This window comes from Oxyura jamaicensis, chromosome 3 (genome assembly GCF_011077185.1).
Source record: "Oxyura jamaicensis isolate SHBP4307 breed ruddy duck chromosome 3, BPBGC_Ojam_1.0, whole genome shotgun sequence".
Taxonomy (NCBI): domain Eukaryota; kingdom Metazoa; phylum Chordata; class Aves; order Anseriformes; family Anatidae; genus Oxyura; species Oxyura jamaicensis.
The window spans coordinates 59,959,172-59,975,116 of NC_048895.1; the positions used below are offsets into that span (position 1 = coordinate 59,959,172).

At 36.2% G+C, this 15,945-nt stretch overlaps 1 protein-coding gene across 16 annotated transcripts in view; it reads right to left on the bottom strand.

The window, feature by feature from the left end:
- EYA4 (EYA transcriptional coactivator and phosphatase 4) overlaps window positions 1-15,945 on the bottom strand; it is a 155,250-nt gene that overhangs the window by 131,469 nt on the left and 7,836 nt on the right. For all 16 annotated transcript variants that reach the window (XM_035321468.1, XM_035321469.1, XM_035321465.1 and 13 more), the window contains exon 2: window positions 6,250-6,351. In XM_035321468.1, coding sequence (XP_035177359.1) covers window positions 6,250-6,282 — 33 coding nt within the window. In that variant the 5' untranslated portion in view covers window positions 6,283-6,351. The remainder of the gene's footprint in view (window positions 1-6,249; window positions 6,352-15,945) is intronic.

The window sequence follows — 15,945 nt, forward strand, 5'->3', positions numbered from 1 at the left end:
GCTGATGGGGGTAGCAATTTTCCCAAGTAGTTTTATCCCTAAAATTCCAAGCTGGGGCCTCTCCAGAGCCATGAATACCAGTCATAACAAACTGTATAGCAGCTACGTGTCAGTCTCTGTCAGCACTCCAAGGACAGTATGTGACAACAGAACATACTTCTTTTATTGGTTTCCCTTGTTATTAAAAACAGCCCATATAATGCCTTTCCATTTAAACCTCTGATACAGACTTAGTAACATCTTCCAGAAGACAGGTGGAGAGCTGAACTAGAGGAGACGTGACAGTACCGATAACATGAACATTCCTGTTTTTCTGCTAACCCCACTTCTTACCCTGTCTTGCAAGATTAAAAGCCACAAAAGTTGTTCTATTTTATTCTCTTGGCTATTTTTTTTGAAGACATTGACTAATTAGCTTTTAAAGAAAACTGCTTTCAAATTGTATTTCAATTAACTCTGAAAAAAAATACACATTGCTATTACATGTGTGTCAATGGTGAACATTTGTCTTTGACCAAGGCCAAACAGTATTTCTCCAATTACATACAACCCATACGAAACATGAGTCAGCTCAGTTTATTCTGAGTGTCAAAATGCATTATCTGCTTCTGAGTTTTGTCTGATTTGGTCTACAAACAGTAAATGGGAAAAATAATACACACACACAACCACTAATGTAGTTTGGAAAAATGCCTTCAAACTTATCACTGGTAGATTATGGTACAGAAATCACAGCATGCTGAAATGGTGAAGGGCAAGGTAATTAGAAAAACAGTATTTGAGTGTTCACAGAGATTGCTATAAAGGTCTGACAGCAGGGAGAGAACAACAATGGTGTTTCTACGCCAAGTTTGTTGGAACAGGTAAGGTTCGGCTCCCTCAATTTTCTGTATTTTCCTCTTTGAATACAGTCAAGGAATCCTGCTATTACATTTTATTCTGGATCCTCTGCAATGTACAATGGGTGATCATTTTAGACCATCTATGGCAACCCATCTCTCTGTGACAGCTTCCGTGTCTACAAAGGGGGTAATAAAATATCCAAGCAACTCTTAAAAACACTCTCAAACATACCTTGGAAAGAAATATTGATTTTCTTTATCTGACTTTTAGTTACAGCATTTTTCTTCAATGATTGTTTTTAGTTAAAAGCAAGCAATCATTCATGGTAATTATTTTTGCTTGTTAAATCCTTTTTTTTTTTTTTTTTTTTTTTTTTTTGAAGGCACTTGCATACTTATATGTAATATAGCTCAGTGCTTTCATAACACTGAAATATTTTCAGCAATTCATTACTGGAAGCTAGACAAGACAACTTCCAGAGCTTCCTTTCAACCACCAGTTCTACAATTCTGTAATTTGGCAAGATGAATTGCTTGTAATATACCAAGTCCTACAAACATTGATATTACAGAGATAAGAACCACAGCATGTGATGATGTAATACAGAACTGTATTTTACAGTATGACTGACACTTAAAAGAAGGCAAGAGAGTTTACAATATTTTTAATTTCATTTAAATTAGCTTCAGCCAAAGCCCAGGGCTCCAAACTTCATGGCATGAGAAGGCTGCCCAAACACAACGAGCTACAACAGGACACAGCCTCACCAAAAGCTGCAACTGTGGGGATTCTGTGACAAAGAACCAGCTACACCTGAAAACTGATCTGCAAGAAGATCACATCTGACACCTTCACACATTAAAATAAAATAAAATAAAATATTAAAATAAAATAAAAACCACAGAAACATTACAATCCAAAAGACTCCAGCTACGTGTCAAATATAAATGCAAGTGACAAATACGATGATCTGCATAATCTGATGAAAACCAAGTAACTTACCCAGTGCACAATGCTGATGATTGCCCAGACTTCACAGAAAAGAAAAAAGCGATTCATTCAGTTTTAGCCTCACATCTGCTAGTGTCCTGTCCTACTCAACTGCAATCTATTGTTTAATTCTAGTTTAAAATGAAGTAATCTAAATATGCACACTGTTATATAAAAGGGGCAGGGGATGAAATTACATCGGTTTCTAATAAGGTCCTTTGAAACCCTAAACTAGCAAGTTAGCAGCCAAATTATTTTTTTCTACTAATACAGATTGAACAGCAAATAATGACTAGAAGAATATAAAATAATTAGTTTAACACCTTTGTAGTTTTGAAAATCCTGTTTGCTATGCCAAAACACAATAAATAATTATCCATCCTAAACATTATTTATTATTTTATTAAACATTGACAGTCTTAAAAATATTAAACATATTCCATCTTAAAAACAAACAAAAATTTGTTTCCTAAATTCTAGATTCTTCATAATTACAATATCTGTAAATTTCTTTCTCTCCTGTTTCAAAACTAAATAGAATAATTTTTAATATGCATCCTTTGAAAAAGTACCTCTAGTTAGCATTTAGTAAAAATCAGGATATGTATTTTGAAGGAGAGTAATACTAATATAAAATCTAATGTGTTTCATTATATCTTCTACAGTTTTTTAATATGTTGTATATAGAATATATGACAACTAGTTATTAAAACTACATTTTCCATAGCAACATCTGTCTCCATAAAACCAATTTATGTGGCTTTAATTGTTCTTTCACTTGATAAGTAGCAGCCTGCACATGGTGACCAACATCATACCAGAATATGAAAGGACCATTTGGTTATTTTCTTCTAGCTGTGAAATACGTCTTACTATTTTCTTCCTAATCTTTCAGAATACTCATAAATTGAACCTTTCTGTCAATTAACTGCAATTTTTCCTCCTATGCATGGATATCCAAGCATGTTGTGCATTTGAATTTTGAAAGAAAAAGAGAACTGCGAACTCTTCAGGATACAACACCCCCAGAGGTACAGAATCATTGAATGATGAGTCCCACCACAGCCCATTCCCTGTTGGTTGTGGGAACCCAGTTAGAACAGAACTGTGCCTGATGGATCCCATCCCTCCTTGTGCATCAGTTTCCTGCTGTTCAAAATACGCCTATTTACCTCTGAGGCCATGAAAAAAAGACAGGAAAACTAAAGTACAATAAGCCCTGCTCTGATACTGACTCTGTTTTGAACACTGCAATGTCTGGAAGAACAGATTTCTCCACCTCTGCCACACAGGACTGGGAGTGAAAAGAGAAAGGAAAGCAAGCACAAAGTATTCCTCAGGCCCTACTGTCTGACAAGCTGGCAAGGAGTATATAAAAATTTAAAATGTAGCAGGGGAAATGAGTTTACTACAAATAAAAATAGGAAAAACAAATAAATATGTGACATAGCACAACAAATGGTGTATACCTAATCAAGCAGGCATCTCAGAAAACACAGCAGTTGCTCATTTCAGTCAGATGCAGTTCCTGCAGGGGCTCAGAGAAGAGGGGTGCACTTAGACCACTGAAGGAAGCAGCGTGTGGTCAGGCAGTCACTACTCGGAGACAAAAGTAGGGGAAAGTATTTCTCATATGGTAACAGGTATGTTGTGGAATTGCTCATAGCTGCAATCATGTGAGTTTCACTGATCATGATGCAGTTTAAGGATAGGAATTGTAGAACCAATTGTTTCTTATTGGTTTATTTTAAAAGAATAAAAGAGTAAACAACAAAAACTTTTCTGAGAGCAAGAACTGTGATCTCAGAATTATGGAAGAAACTGTAAGAATCAAAGGTGCACTACATTGCATTATACTTTAGGAGGACTACTTACTTGAAGAAATTAGCATAATTTCCTTTCTTTAAAATTAAACTTGAAAATCAGCCTCTTTATTTAACTATTCCAAGTAATTGTGTCTGGACTCCTTTACCAAGAATGAAAGGCTCTTAACAGACTGCTCAGGGAAATTAATTCAATAAAGAAATCTCTCTATTCAGAAAACTCATCTGTCCATCAAACATATTATCTAACAGCAAGCACCTTCTAAACTATCTCAGTTGCAGAGACAGGCAGTCTTTCAAGTAATTATGGACTAGAATATTCAGGGCAAGATGCCAGCACAAGTTTGAACACAGGTCTTGCATTCATGCTTATTCACACAATCTAATGCGCTTGCAGCAGAGGCTGGACCCTTAAGCGCCTAGAATTTCCATGATCTAAATCTTATGCACCTAGCTCCCAGAGAGAAATCCTGAAGCCAAAATTAAATGCCTAGATTCCCTGGACTTGTTAAAAACCAGAAATTCTGCATGATGAACAGTGGCTGCCTAGAGCTAACCAGTATGAAACACACTAACCACTACAAAATGCCATTGCAGTACAAGAAGAAGGGGTGTAGCATATACATCTGATATTTTCCTGGAGCTTAAGCCACCAAAGCCTGAGCTGGAGAATGCCTCCTTCTACCTGGAATCTCCAGTCTTGCCCTGTGGCTTTTAAAGAACTAAGCCAGAAACACTATTTTCTTTTTCAAAACTTGGCTGTGAGAAGAGTTCAACTATAATACAACAGTGAAAAGGCTTATGAATTGGGGAAATCAGTATCTGCTGTAGGTAGACAGGCTTCACACTGCAATTGCTTTTCTCAGGATAGCCTCCAACACCTGGACTAGACCTTAGTCTGGGTGCACACTTAAGAGGAAGGTGATGATGAAATGGGAAACTTCCCACCCATTATGTTGAAATTCTGCCACTGTTCAGCAAAGAGGTAGAAAAATAAACTTCTGCCTTAGATCAGTACTTTCTGTGAAACTAACAGTAGTATTTGCTATCCATATGCCATATAGCATATATGTCACCCCAAATTTTAATCTGCAAAACTGTTCTCACATTAGCATAAAACTATGTCATAACTATGAAAAATACTAGAGATTAGACTACAATAAGGCAATAAAATGTCTATTCAAGTATGCATTTATCAGGCATCCAGTGGTGCAAAAATATTTTAACTGCTATGAAAACACATTTTTGCACTAAGCTAAACTGGCTCATCTACTTCCCATTAATAACCATACTATGTGTATTGCACATAATAATTGTTTCACAGACTATGAGAGAACTTCTGTTTAATCTTTTATGATCTTTATAAAAATTTATTAAATTATGAAGCCATGTAGTTTTTACATGCTCTAAAGTTTTGGTTGGGAACTATTTAAGTACATAAATACATGCAGCTGTCCTGAATAGTGCCACCACAGTGACTTAAGATGCTATTAAGACTTTCCAGTTCTGTCCCATTTTAAATAAGCTATAAAATTCTAGTCCAAGATAAAGTCTCAGATAGGAACTACCCAGTCAGGAGCAAAGTACTTCTTATTAAAGAAAATTACTGGCATTTTAAAAACACGCACAAGCTCTTCTCAGTTCCTTGCACTTGTGTTACATATAAAAGTCTTTGCTATAAAAAAGATATTAAAACTAGTTTATTACATGGATAACCTCTTTCAGCATGTCAGAAATAGAAATATGAAATCCCTTTATTGATCTTTACTACACCGAACCCAAGCTGAGACTCATGGGGAACATGGTGCTCACAAAATCTGCCAGCACCGTGACCGCTACAAATTAAGATGTTAAAAACAAAGCCAATACTTTGGATGGCAAGCCCAGCCAAGTTTAAATTTGATCAGAGAACACTGCCTCCTCAGAACTGCAGCCTGGTGGCTAAGGAAGTCTGGAGACCACATCCTTTACGGAAAGGAAAAATTAGAAAAGATGTAGAAGAAACGTCCACCCAATTTTTCCCAGCAATTTCATCAGTGACAAAGGGCATCTCCCTGTGACACGGGATGGGAAGATACAGTTTCAGTTCTCACAATCCTCTTGAAAGCCAAGAGAGCTCTAGAAGAACTCATGTACATCATTTGCAACAGTCATTCACCTGACATTTCTTGTTCATGTTTTTGGTAACACTTCAGCAAAACTGGCAGGCCACTATGGATATACATTTACATACAGTTATTTGAACAAGACATTCCACTGTGCAATAGTTTATTTTCTCTCAGTGTACATCAATTATATTCATCAACTCTCCAACAAATCTAGTTCTGCAAAATCCTGTATAACTGTGATCTTCCAGTAAGTAAAAGGCAAGATTAAAACCACTCTTTTCATTTATGAACTAAGAAAATAGTTGAATCCAGAGTCTCAAAATTTTTACTATCTGAGTAAGATACTACCTTACTTTCTAGTAAGATCTTACTAGTAAGATTGCCAGATTTTACTATAATTCTCAAATTTGGAAGTAAAATCCCTCCATACACAATTTGAACAGAGTTCAATCTATTCCATTAACTTTAACAGCATTTGTACTTACTGCCTGTTCACTTAGATCCTGAGAGTCTTCCATGGAGGTTGTTCACCTTTCTTTTCCACCACAAGCAGAAATTATCTTCCCTTCAATTTACAGCTCACTGGTCTAAATTAAAGAGGAGATAAAAATTTAACATGTTAGTCCATGGCCCATTGCTTCTAATGCAAATCTGCAATAAACAAACACCCTAACTGAGGCTGTGGTTCCACTAAAATCTGCAGCAACTTTCCCATTGACTTCTACAAAGCATCATTTCATATAAAATGTTTCAGTGCCTCCAGTATTGTTTTGGGAAGCTATCTAAAATACACAGACACATAGAGAAACACATTTAAGTAATGACTCTTTCACTCCTAGATGAAAAAATAGCCATGAAAACAAGCCAATAGAAAAGCTAAAATGTTTAATACAGGCAGCTGTTTAAGTAGACAACAAAAGATAACCCTTGGGAGAACATATTAGAGAGACAATTATAGAACATAGAACAAAATGGCTTAATACACATTTAATGATAACCTCTTAGTCATGAAGTGTCTGGCAGAAAAAGGTTATTATGCAATTATCAGCATGAAGTCCCCTCTCTAAGGTCCATTAAATTCCTTTAGGATTAAATAAAATACACAAAGTGGATTATAACAAGCAGCTCCCTGCAATGTGCTAAATGATAGACATCAGCCTAATTGTCTACCATGTCTATGCCTAATCTCATAGGGTGAATCACTATCATCAGATATTGAGATCTTAAATATGGCAATGCTAAGAATTCTGCATAGCAATGATTACGGTAACCTTAACCACAAAGACACACAATTATATTACAACCTCCATTCTCAGAAAAAGATCCACTTCAGAATAACAAACACTTTTCATAATTAAAAATAAAAATAAAAATGTGCCAGGGATATTTTATATATAAATAATCATAAAAGTATAAATCAAACCTAGTGTTACATTCAAAAGAAAACACATCGTGGTATGCAAATGCATAAATTAAGCAGCCCAAACCACCTGAGATTACCTGGATTTTTTTTATCAACAAGGTGCTCCAAGAAATTGGGAGTTATTGGGAGTATTTCTAATAACATAAACATATTATCTATCCATCTTGGAATTAAATTCAACCAGTAAGTGCTTATACCTTATGCTATCTCCAGCCTGCATAATTGAAACCATTACTTATCTGAGCTTAAATGATTTATAGCTCTGTCTGCATGCACTGGAGCTCCAGAGCATTCCACCCATATCTCCATGCATTTCTCTACATTCACCTGTGAACACCCCTCCTCTTGGTCTGAAGTGCCTCTTCCATATCTCCATCCTCAAAGTGTTAACTCTCCAGATTTCCTTGTGTTTTGCACTAGATATTTTCTAGAACACACACACATACAGAGTTAGAACCCCAATCTATTTTCTTTCCAGTTTCCCATAAATCCTGGATTACATGTTCCTGTTTTCCTTCCCTCTTGTCTACGTTTCAGAAAAAGTTTAATCAGCATTTCATTAAGTTTGCCATTTATTTGCATAAGGAAAAGACCAGCTGTAAGTAAATCCTGTGGTATGTGTTTCACCTTAAGAGAAAGCTGCAAAGAACTTCTGTCTTTCAAAATGGCTTCAATCTCCTCTCAGTTTCAAAAGGATTCAAGACACGGACATCTTCGCCCAAGATGCCTTCACCACAATGGTAACCACCTCCCATAGTTTTTGGCTTTGAGAGCCAACACCCTTGTATTTGTAAAAAATTCTGTTCTCTTTGTCCAGCTGAGACAAAAAGGGAATTGAAAGCTTTCTTTTAAATGCTAAGTATAGGCATATTTAAGATTGGAGACTAGAGAGAACAATGGATATTTTGAAAGAAAGCAGTTCTATATGGGATTTCCTGTAGAAGGCCATTAGTCATCAGCTCCTGCCAAAGAAGGCAATTCCAAACACAAAGGTGAATTTTCACAACCAATGCTAAAATATTCCACAAAGAACTTAAACATAAAATCTGTTTTAATTTAATTAGGAGTTTGAAGTTTGTGTACGTTATTGCATTAGTAAGATTGCCTGCAGGAAAAAAAAAAAAAATGGTCAAGCACTCAATAGTAAAATAAAATATTCAGAACAAATTGTTTGACCAGTTTTGAAGTTCACTGACTGCAAGTCAGTACCTGGATTGCATTCAAACAGAAAATGTTCTGCCTGAATGTTGCTCATAGATGGTGACTGATCCCTCACTTTCTTTATGAAAGCCAGCTACAGAACCACACCATAACAGACAGCCATATTCACATTTCTTTCCATTGTAATCATGAGCTTAACCAAAGCACACTGAAATCAATGGATGCATGCCACCTTTTTCCTTAAAAAATAAAGTTTAACAATATTTTAAATAAATCCTGACCATGTAAGTCCAACAGGAGTTTTACAATTAAGAACCCTTGTCTCACCTACAATGTGTAAGCTGTGTCCCAGAATTCAAGTGGACTTATCCCACTGCAATGCATCATTAAATATGCCACTTATATCAGCCTTCTTCTAAAAAAGGCTGAGCTTCACGAATTTTTTAAATGACTTCACTGAATTGCAAGACAAGCTTGTTTTAACCTTTGCATAAATAGACCATGTGTTAAATATATCTTCCCACAAGCATGCAATAGTATAATCATTTTCAGGGCTCTGTTGCTCATCTTCCCACTGACTCAAAATTCAAATACTCTATTACTGGAAATTAAGCTTTTTTAAAAAAAAATAAATAAAAGAAAATTCAGACTTACAGTTTTATCAGCACTCTACCTAATGGTCTAAGATATCAACAGCTAAATCCTACTACATTTTGAGCCCAGCTAAAGCTGCTGATTATAACCAACTGCTAACACAATGATTTTTATAATGGCAGTTATTCCAATTGCACTTAGACCAAATCCTTTAGGGTTTAGTTTTATAAATTTGTAAAAGAGGAGAAAAACCATTAGAGAAGTCAGTGATTTAAATAAGACCAACATTACTCCCTAATAAAGATATAAAATTAAAGGATAATAGTAACCTCGTGCTGTTTTATGAGGCAATAATCCAGTTACCAATTCAACCTTGTAGTTTATCCCATCAAGAGAACCAGATTAAAAACAGAGGGAGGGAGGGCACTCTTATCCCTGTTATACTGCAAGTGTTTCTAACTGTTTTTAACTATTTTAAAAACTGTTGTTAAAAGTCTCAAACTCACAGACAAGCCAGAATGAAGAAAAATGTCTGTTTCTGCTCTTGATCCAGTCCTTACAGATGTGGCTTTAAAACTGATGAAGTGTTTTATGCTCCCAGATAAAAATTTTACCTTTCTAAGAAATGTCTTAATTAGAAGGATTCCTGACTTTCCTCATCAACAAATGCATTTAAATATAATTATTTATTTATTTATTTTTATCTGGGGGAATAAAACACTTCATCAAATTTAAACTGTAACTTCCAGGGCTCCACCATGAGGAGAAACATGTGTTTCTTCCCAAAGATACACCCATAAGCAAAAAACAAAACAAAAACAAACAAACAAACAAAAAAAAACCTCTATGCAAGGATCATGCCACTTCGTGGCATACCACTTTGTAAATGACTGAAAATGTAAGACCGCAAGGACACAGTCTTTTTCCCCTAACAATGATTTATTCAGGCTTTTATTCAACAGAAAATTGGGATTGCAACAAATAAACAATTGACGGAGGCAATTTTATTTCATAGGAGATGTGGAAAAAACTCATGTCTTGCAACTTTCCCAAGCTCAAAACAGAATGTGAAGCTTGGGAACTCACAGGTAAAAAAACATTCTTAAAGCATGAGGCATTTCCCAAGAGTCCCTGAGCCTGCTTCAGGCTGTCCATTCAGCCAGATGGGGTAATGGTGTTCCAACAAGAGTCCCTCATCTGGAAGAGGATCTTGGCAATCAGAAGAAAATATTAGTTCCTTTCACCTTAGCCTAAAAGGAGCAAGAAAAAATAACTGGGGGGAAGGGTCCTCAGTTTCTACCACATCAATATTTTTTTGAATGAGAATCCCACACTGGGGACATTGTCAGATTCTTTTCATTCTTTTTCAACTGCACAACACCTACTTTGAGGTAACCTATATTGAGGTTATATCATGGTTATGCTCTGGTTGTATAGTAAAGGAGCTGTACAATACCAGTCAAGTTTATTATATTGCTTATACATTATAAAGTGTGTTAATAATAAGTCTAGAGAATAAACAGAAAGGATGCTGCTGTAGTTAATTTGTAGCTGCAAAGAACCATTTCTGTCATGGTCACGGACTGGCTAAGAGTCAAAATGTTAAGTGACAAGTGTTCACAAACAGAATATCTTCTCATTTTATAGTTCTCTACTTCAGAAACCTGTGATAGAAGAAGTACATAGTGCTTATGACTGAAACTGAAGATATGCCAGGCAAGCCTCTGTCTTTTTTTTTGTGCCTTTGCTACAAAACATCTGAGGAGGAACATTCCTAAAATATGGCACTATGAAAGGTTATGCATGAAGACCACAAGGAAATTAATTGCTCCAGAATCAGTGCAAGAAACTGGTGCATATGCACTGTGATCTCACTAAATTAGATGATTTCATGATCATTTTTTTTCCTCAAGAAATTAATTTATTGAAAAGAACAAGAGAGATGGTACAGCCACTGCCTAACATTCAAGCATTTCCTGCCTGGAAAGCATTTTTTACTCTAGCTGTCTGCATGCATATCACCTGCAGTCTGCTCTGAAATAAGATAAAATAGGACCTAAAATGAACTATGAGAAAAGGAAACTGAATCCTGATTTAATAGAATATCAACTTAGCCTACAGCTATAGCTAAAAAAAAAAAAAAAAAAAAAAATTTCTTACAGTAAAAACATGCTGCTTTCTCAGTCTCTATTAGTATCACATTTGGAAAAGAACAAAGATCCATGCTCCAGATGAGAAATAACAGTGGTGTGCTTTATAACCAAGCTTTCTTCAAAATTCACTGTTAACAGACAAGCCAATAAGAAAAAGTGTACTAATTTAACACATTTAAAATAAATGAAATTATAACATTAAGGCTTTCTGAAAACTGGAGATCATTGTCTGTCCTTGTTTTCATAGAAAAAGAGAGTAGATCAGCCTTCTTATGTTGTAAGGCAAAATGAAATTTCAGCTCCTAACATAATTTCTGAAAAGATGTTACTTGATATATTTCCCATGGTTAACTATTTTTTAGTTTTGCAGGCTTCTGTGTTTTCTCTTATGCTGTATCCTCTTGCAAGGAATGTCAACTTTAATTGAAACAATTCTTCAGCGGAAAAAAAAAAAAAAAAAAAAAAAAAAAAAAAGTAAGAAATATTATCATTTGTATCTAACTTCAAGGGAGAGCAAATGATTAACAAACTTTAAATATAAATCTAATAAAGAGATAAAAAGGCATGCAAAGCCATCCTGACAGTAGGATCTAAATACATATTGCTTTTCTGAGGAAAGCTGCCAGGTGGAGAGAAATATATACAGTGTATATAGTATATTTATTTATTTATTTTAGCTCTCACATTTTTATTTCTGCATTCCTTTTTATCAGAAGGATCCTTGCAGGAGGTAGAAGTGGCTTTGAAATATTGCTAAAGGCTTAGCTGAGGTAACTGGTCCCATCACCTTAAATCAAGGTGGGTGAAATGAGCCTCCCAGAAATCTCTTGTGTTAAAAAACAAACCATTCTCCACAATCTAGGGAATTAAGAGAAATATGGAATGCCTTTCTTTCCATCCCTTCTAATTTTTTTTTTATTTTTTTTCCCCTAAGGCCTTCATCTCTAGAGGATAAGGGCCTCTTTGGACCCCCGTGGTTTCAGTCAATTTTTGCTTTGCTGAAATTGAGAATTTTACCCTTAGAGAAGTTTTGAAGTTTTCCTGTAGCACTCCCTGTAGCATGCCCAGGGCATGAGTGACCCCCAAAGCCCTGGTCCCCAGCTGGCTACACAACCCCATCTATGAGTGACCTCCAAAGCCCTGACGTGCCTCTCTTAGAGGCCTGGCCCCCAGCTGGACATGTCTCCAACCACGAGCGATCCCCAAAGCCCTGATACCCCTCTGTCAGAAGCCCTGGCCCGCAGCAGGTGGTCAGCCTTACACACCATGCCCAGGCCACAGCTTATTTTAGCTCTGGGTACGTCCAGCGGCCCCTGGTGGAGGCAAAGCTTCTTGGCTAGGCTCTACATCCTGCTGGGACTGCAGCAATTCACATTTACTGTTGGAATGCTTAAATACAGAAGTCGCGTTGTTATTCCTTTTTTTTTTTTTTTTTTTTTTTTTTTTTTTTTTTTTTTTAGTTATCAAAAGTACACCAGGAATTCATACAGCAACTTGCACAACCTGAGTAGGCTTTGGGGAAGGGAAGAGTGCCCACACGCACCTCCCAGTTGCTGGGCTGCATGAAGGGGACAGGGGAGGGGTCTGCAGGACTTACTGAGGAACAAATAATGAGCGTGGCCACTTCCTCTGTGACACCAAGACCTCACCTCAGACCCAACTGCATGGGTGTCTGTTTACTGGCTGGGTGGAGGAAGACATGTAGGAACACCTCAGGACCTGCTCACCATTCTTGTTCTTCCACTCTACGTGGCATGCATGTGCAGAAGACTGTGCACATGTCTACGCTGGATATACAACATATATTCTATTCTATAAAAAACCATACAACCAAATTAGTAAGTTTCAAGGTTCAATGCCAGATATTATCAGCACAAAACCAAAGGAAGTAACAATCAAATCTAGGTTTCTGTGATAGGATAACAATAACCCTGAGGCTCAGATTAACAGGGAATCCAAGGTCTGCTCAGTATTACTGCTGGAAATGAAAGGGTGTTTGGTTGGTCCAAATAACACAACTCAGCCATTTCCACATCCTGAAACAACAAAATTATCCACTCTGAGTTTTCATGAATGTTAAGAACAGGGGAGAGGGCTTTGACACTAATTAGGTGTTTATAGCTCTATATTCATCTACTTTCCTTTTATCTCCTCCCTCTTCTTAAAAATTACACAGCTCTAACTAGGACATAATGTGCTATTTTTTAATATCTTGCTTTCTGAGCATGTGAATTCATGCCAGATATTAAACAGAGTCATTGAAACAGACAAAATTCATGCCACCAAACTGTGATACACTGAAAACTTCTCAAAATTCCAGTCAAATAATTGGCTTTCATGCCAGTCACTATGAATTTGTTACACACAGTCATGTAAATTCTGCATGGCCTTTGGTGAACATTTGTACCATTGTCAATTCAGTGCAGTTTTCTTCCTTAAACTGAGTTTCCTGAAGGAGAACACTGCTTGTGCAGTTATCATGGATATTTTATTCAAGAAAAAATCAGCTCATGATTTTTTTCCGTATCAGATATTTCTGAGTAGGAAGCACCTCAAACAAAACCATTTGTTACTGGTTAAAAGCAACCCTCAAGACAAAAAGGCATGGCAACATAGACCAAGAGGTCTCTTCATCAGTTATGGAAGTAAACAGGTAAGAGACTGCAATGGTCCATGATGATATATCAACCTGCTGTCCCGTTATTATCATAGAAGAAAACAAGTAAAAAGTCAAGAAAATTGAAAGATTTCTTGGCAAAACATCTGCAAATATGTTGTCGCATTTACTTTTGGTAAACTAATGTTTCAGTGCAGCATTTATTTGTCTTGCAAAGCTGGGTACAAGTCTGATACCCAAACACATCTCAGAATGACTTCCATGCTCTTCCTACCACTCCCATCCCACACTTGTGTAACATATATCAAGGACTAGCATTCAAACGTTAGTAGTGTGGAATTATAACTTGGCCATTCCTCCCTTATCCTAACAGTTCACAATATGCTGCGAAATTGCCAAGATTGAAAACAGAGCTGCGAATCCCCTCATGCTTGGGGGCTTCCCAACAGTTAGATAAAGCATGCAGCTACACAGACCTCTTTTGACTCTATTCCAGATTAATCAATTACAGGTTATTTCAGCCAGAAATAAATAAAACAAATGTGAAGACTGCTGCTGGACTCAATTTGTAAACAAATCTGATCAAGAACCCCACTGCGTTCCCCTAAAAATAAAGGAAAATTGGTCTGCAAAAAAATTACATGGAGTGTTTTCAAACTTATCAGAGTTCAAAACCACACAAACCTTACTAAAAGGAAAGATGATCCTCAGGGGAAAATAATAATAATAATAAAATAATAATAATAAATAATGCAACAATGCCACACATACATGAATACTCTTTTATAAATTTAATTAAAATATACATATATAAATATATATATATTCCTACCCGCTGGCCATTTCAATGTTTTTAACAACTAGGGTTTTTTTTTAGGGGAAGATTTCATTTTTTACTACATAGCCTGTTTTTGCTAATTTCTGAGACATTTTGCCTCTCTTTTTTGAAGAAAGTAGCTGAAAACGAACCAAATAAAACATTTCAATTCTTTATAAACAAGCCACTGAAAACAGAAAGAAAAAGCTATGTTCGGTCAGCCAGAATATTTAATGAGACACTGTCAACTTGAAAATATTAATTATTTTTGATTTCCTCTCCCCAAAAGATCTCTTATTTACCTCTCACACATTTAATAAATAAAAAAAAGTAAATAAATAATCTTGTGACACAGAAATAGCATAAGTTAACAATTAAGATTATTTTTAAAACAGAAACCATATTTATAATTTAGAATTTGGGAGGACTTAAAAAGAAGCACATCCTCCAGTAAAAGCAATCAGCAGTTTTACACGTCAAACTAACCCAGAGAATCCAATCATTTGTTAAAATGAAAGCTGTGACAGTATACTATCTCTGCATCTTATTTGTTTTTGAAAGTTATGCCATGCTTTCAATGCTGTATTCACCAGTCACATGCTTCAATGAGTATGCGATGCTAGCTATAGAAGTCCAGACAATAGCTAGGCTTCCTCAAAACACCTGGGTGCAGGAAGGAGCAGGCAGCTCGCCCATCCCTCCCAGGGGGCAGCATCCCCCCAGTTGCTCCTGTACCCACCTTGGGTGTTTTCATACCCAAGGTAAGGACAATCACTACTCATCCAATCTCAACAGCAGCACCAAGCCTGTCAAATTAAAATGAAGCAATCAGAAAACAATGAATGAAAAGGAGAAAAATTCTTATGTTCCATCTTTTTACACCACAAAGAAAATGTTAAAAACAATATTAAAAGTGCCATGCAGTCTACATTTTTGACTGCCTTTTCCCTACTTAGATTTTTACTAGTTGTGGTCAAATTATGATAGTTCACTGGAAGACATGCTGTTGAATTGTTTAATTATTTCTATGGTCTTCTCCATTTTTTCTAGCTTCCTTTCTAAAGCTAGAAGAGATTGCAGCTCTCCAACAGTAGATGTACCCATACTACCTATGCAGATGATGTCCCTTCTCTTGCTCTATGCAGTTTAAATAATTATCATTCCTTTTTTGTCTATGACACTAATCTGATCATTTGCTATGGCCTCTAGGGTTTTTGTTTGTTTGTTTGTGTGTTTCTTCTATTTAAATAAACCACTGATTTATACTGAAGCACAAACTGTCTGCTTGTTCTGAGTTTACTCAGCAAGCTAGAAGATTCTATCAGCACTCTTCTCTCTTTGTTGTTTACTCTTCCCTCAACCTTTGTAGTAGCAGTACTGCAGTTATTAGTCTATTGACAGAAGTACAACATATTT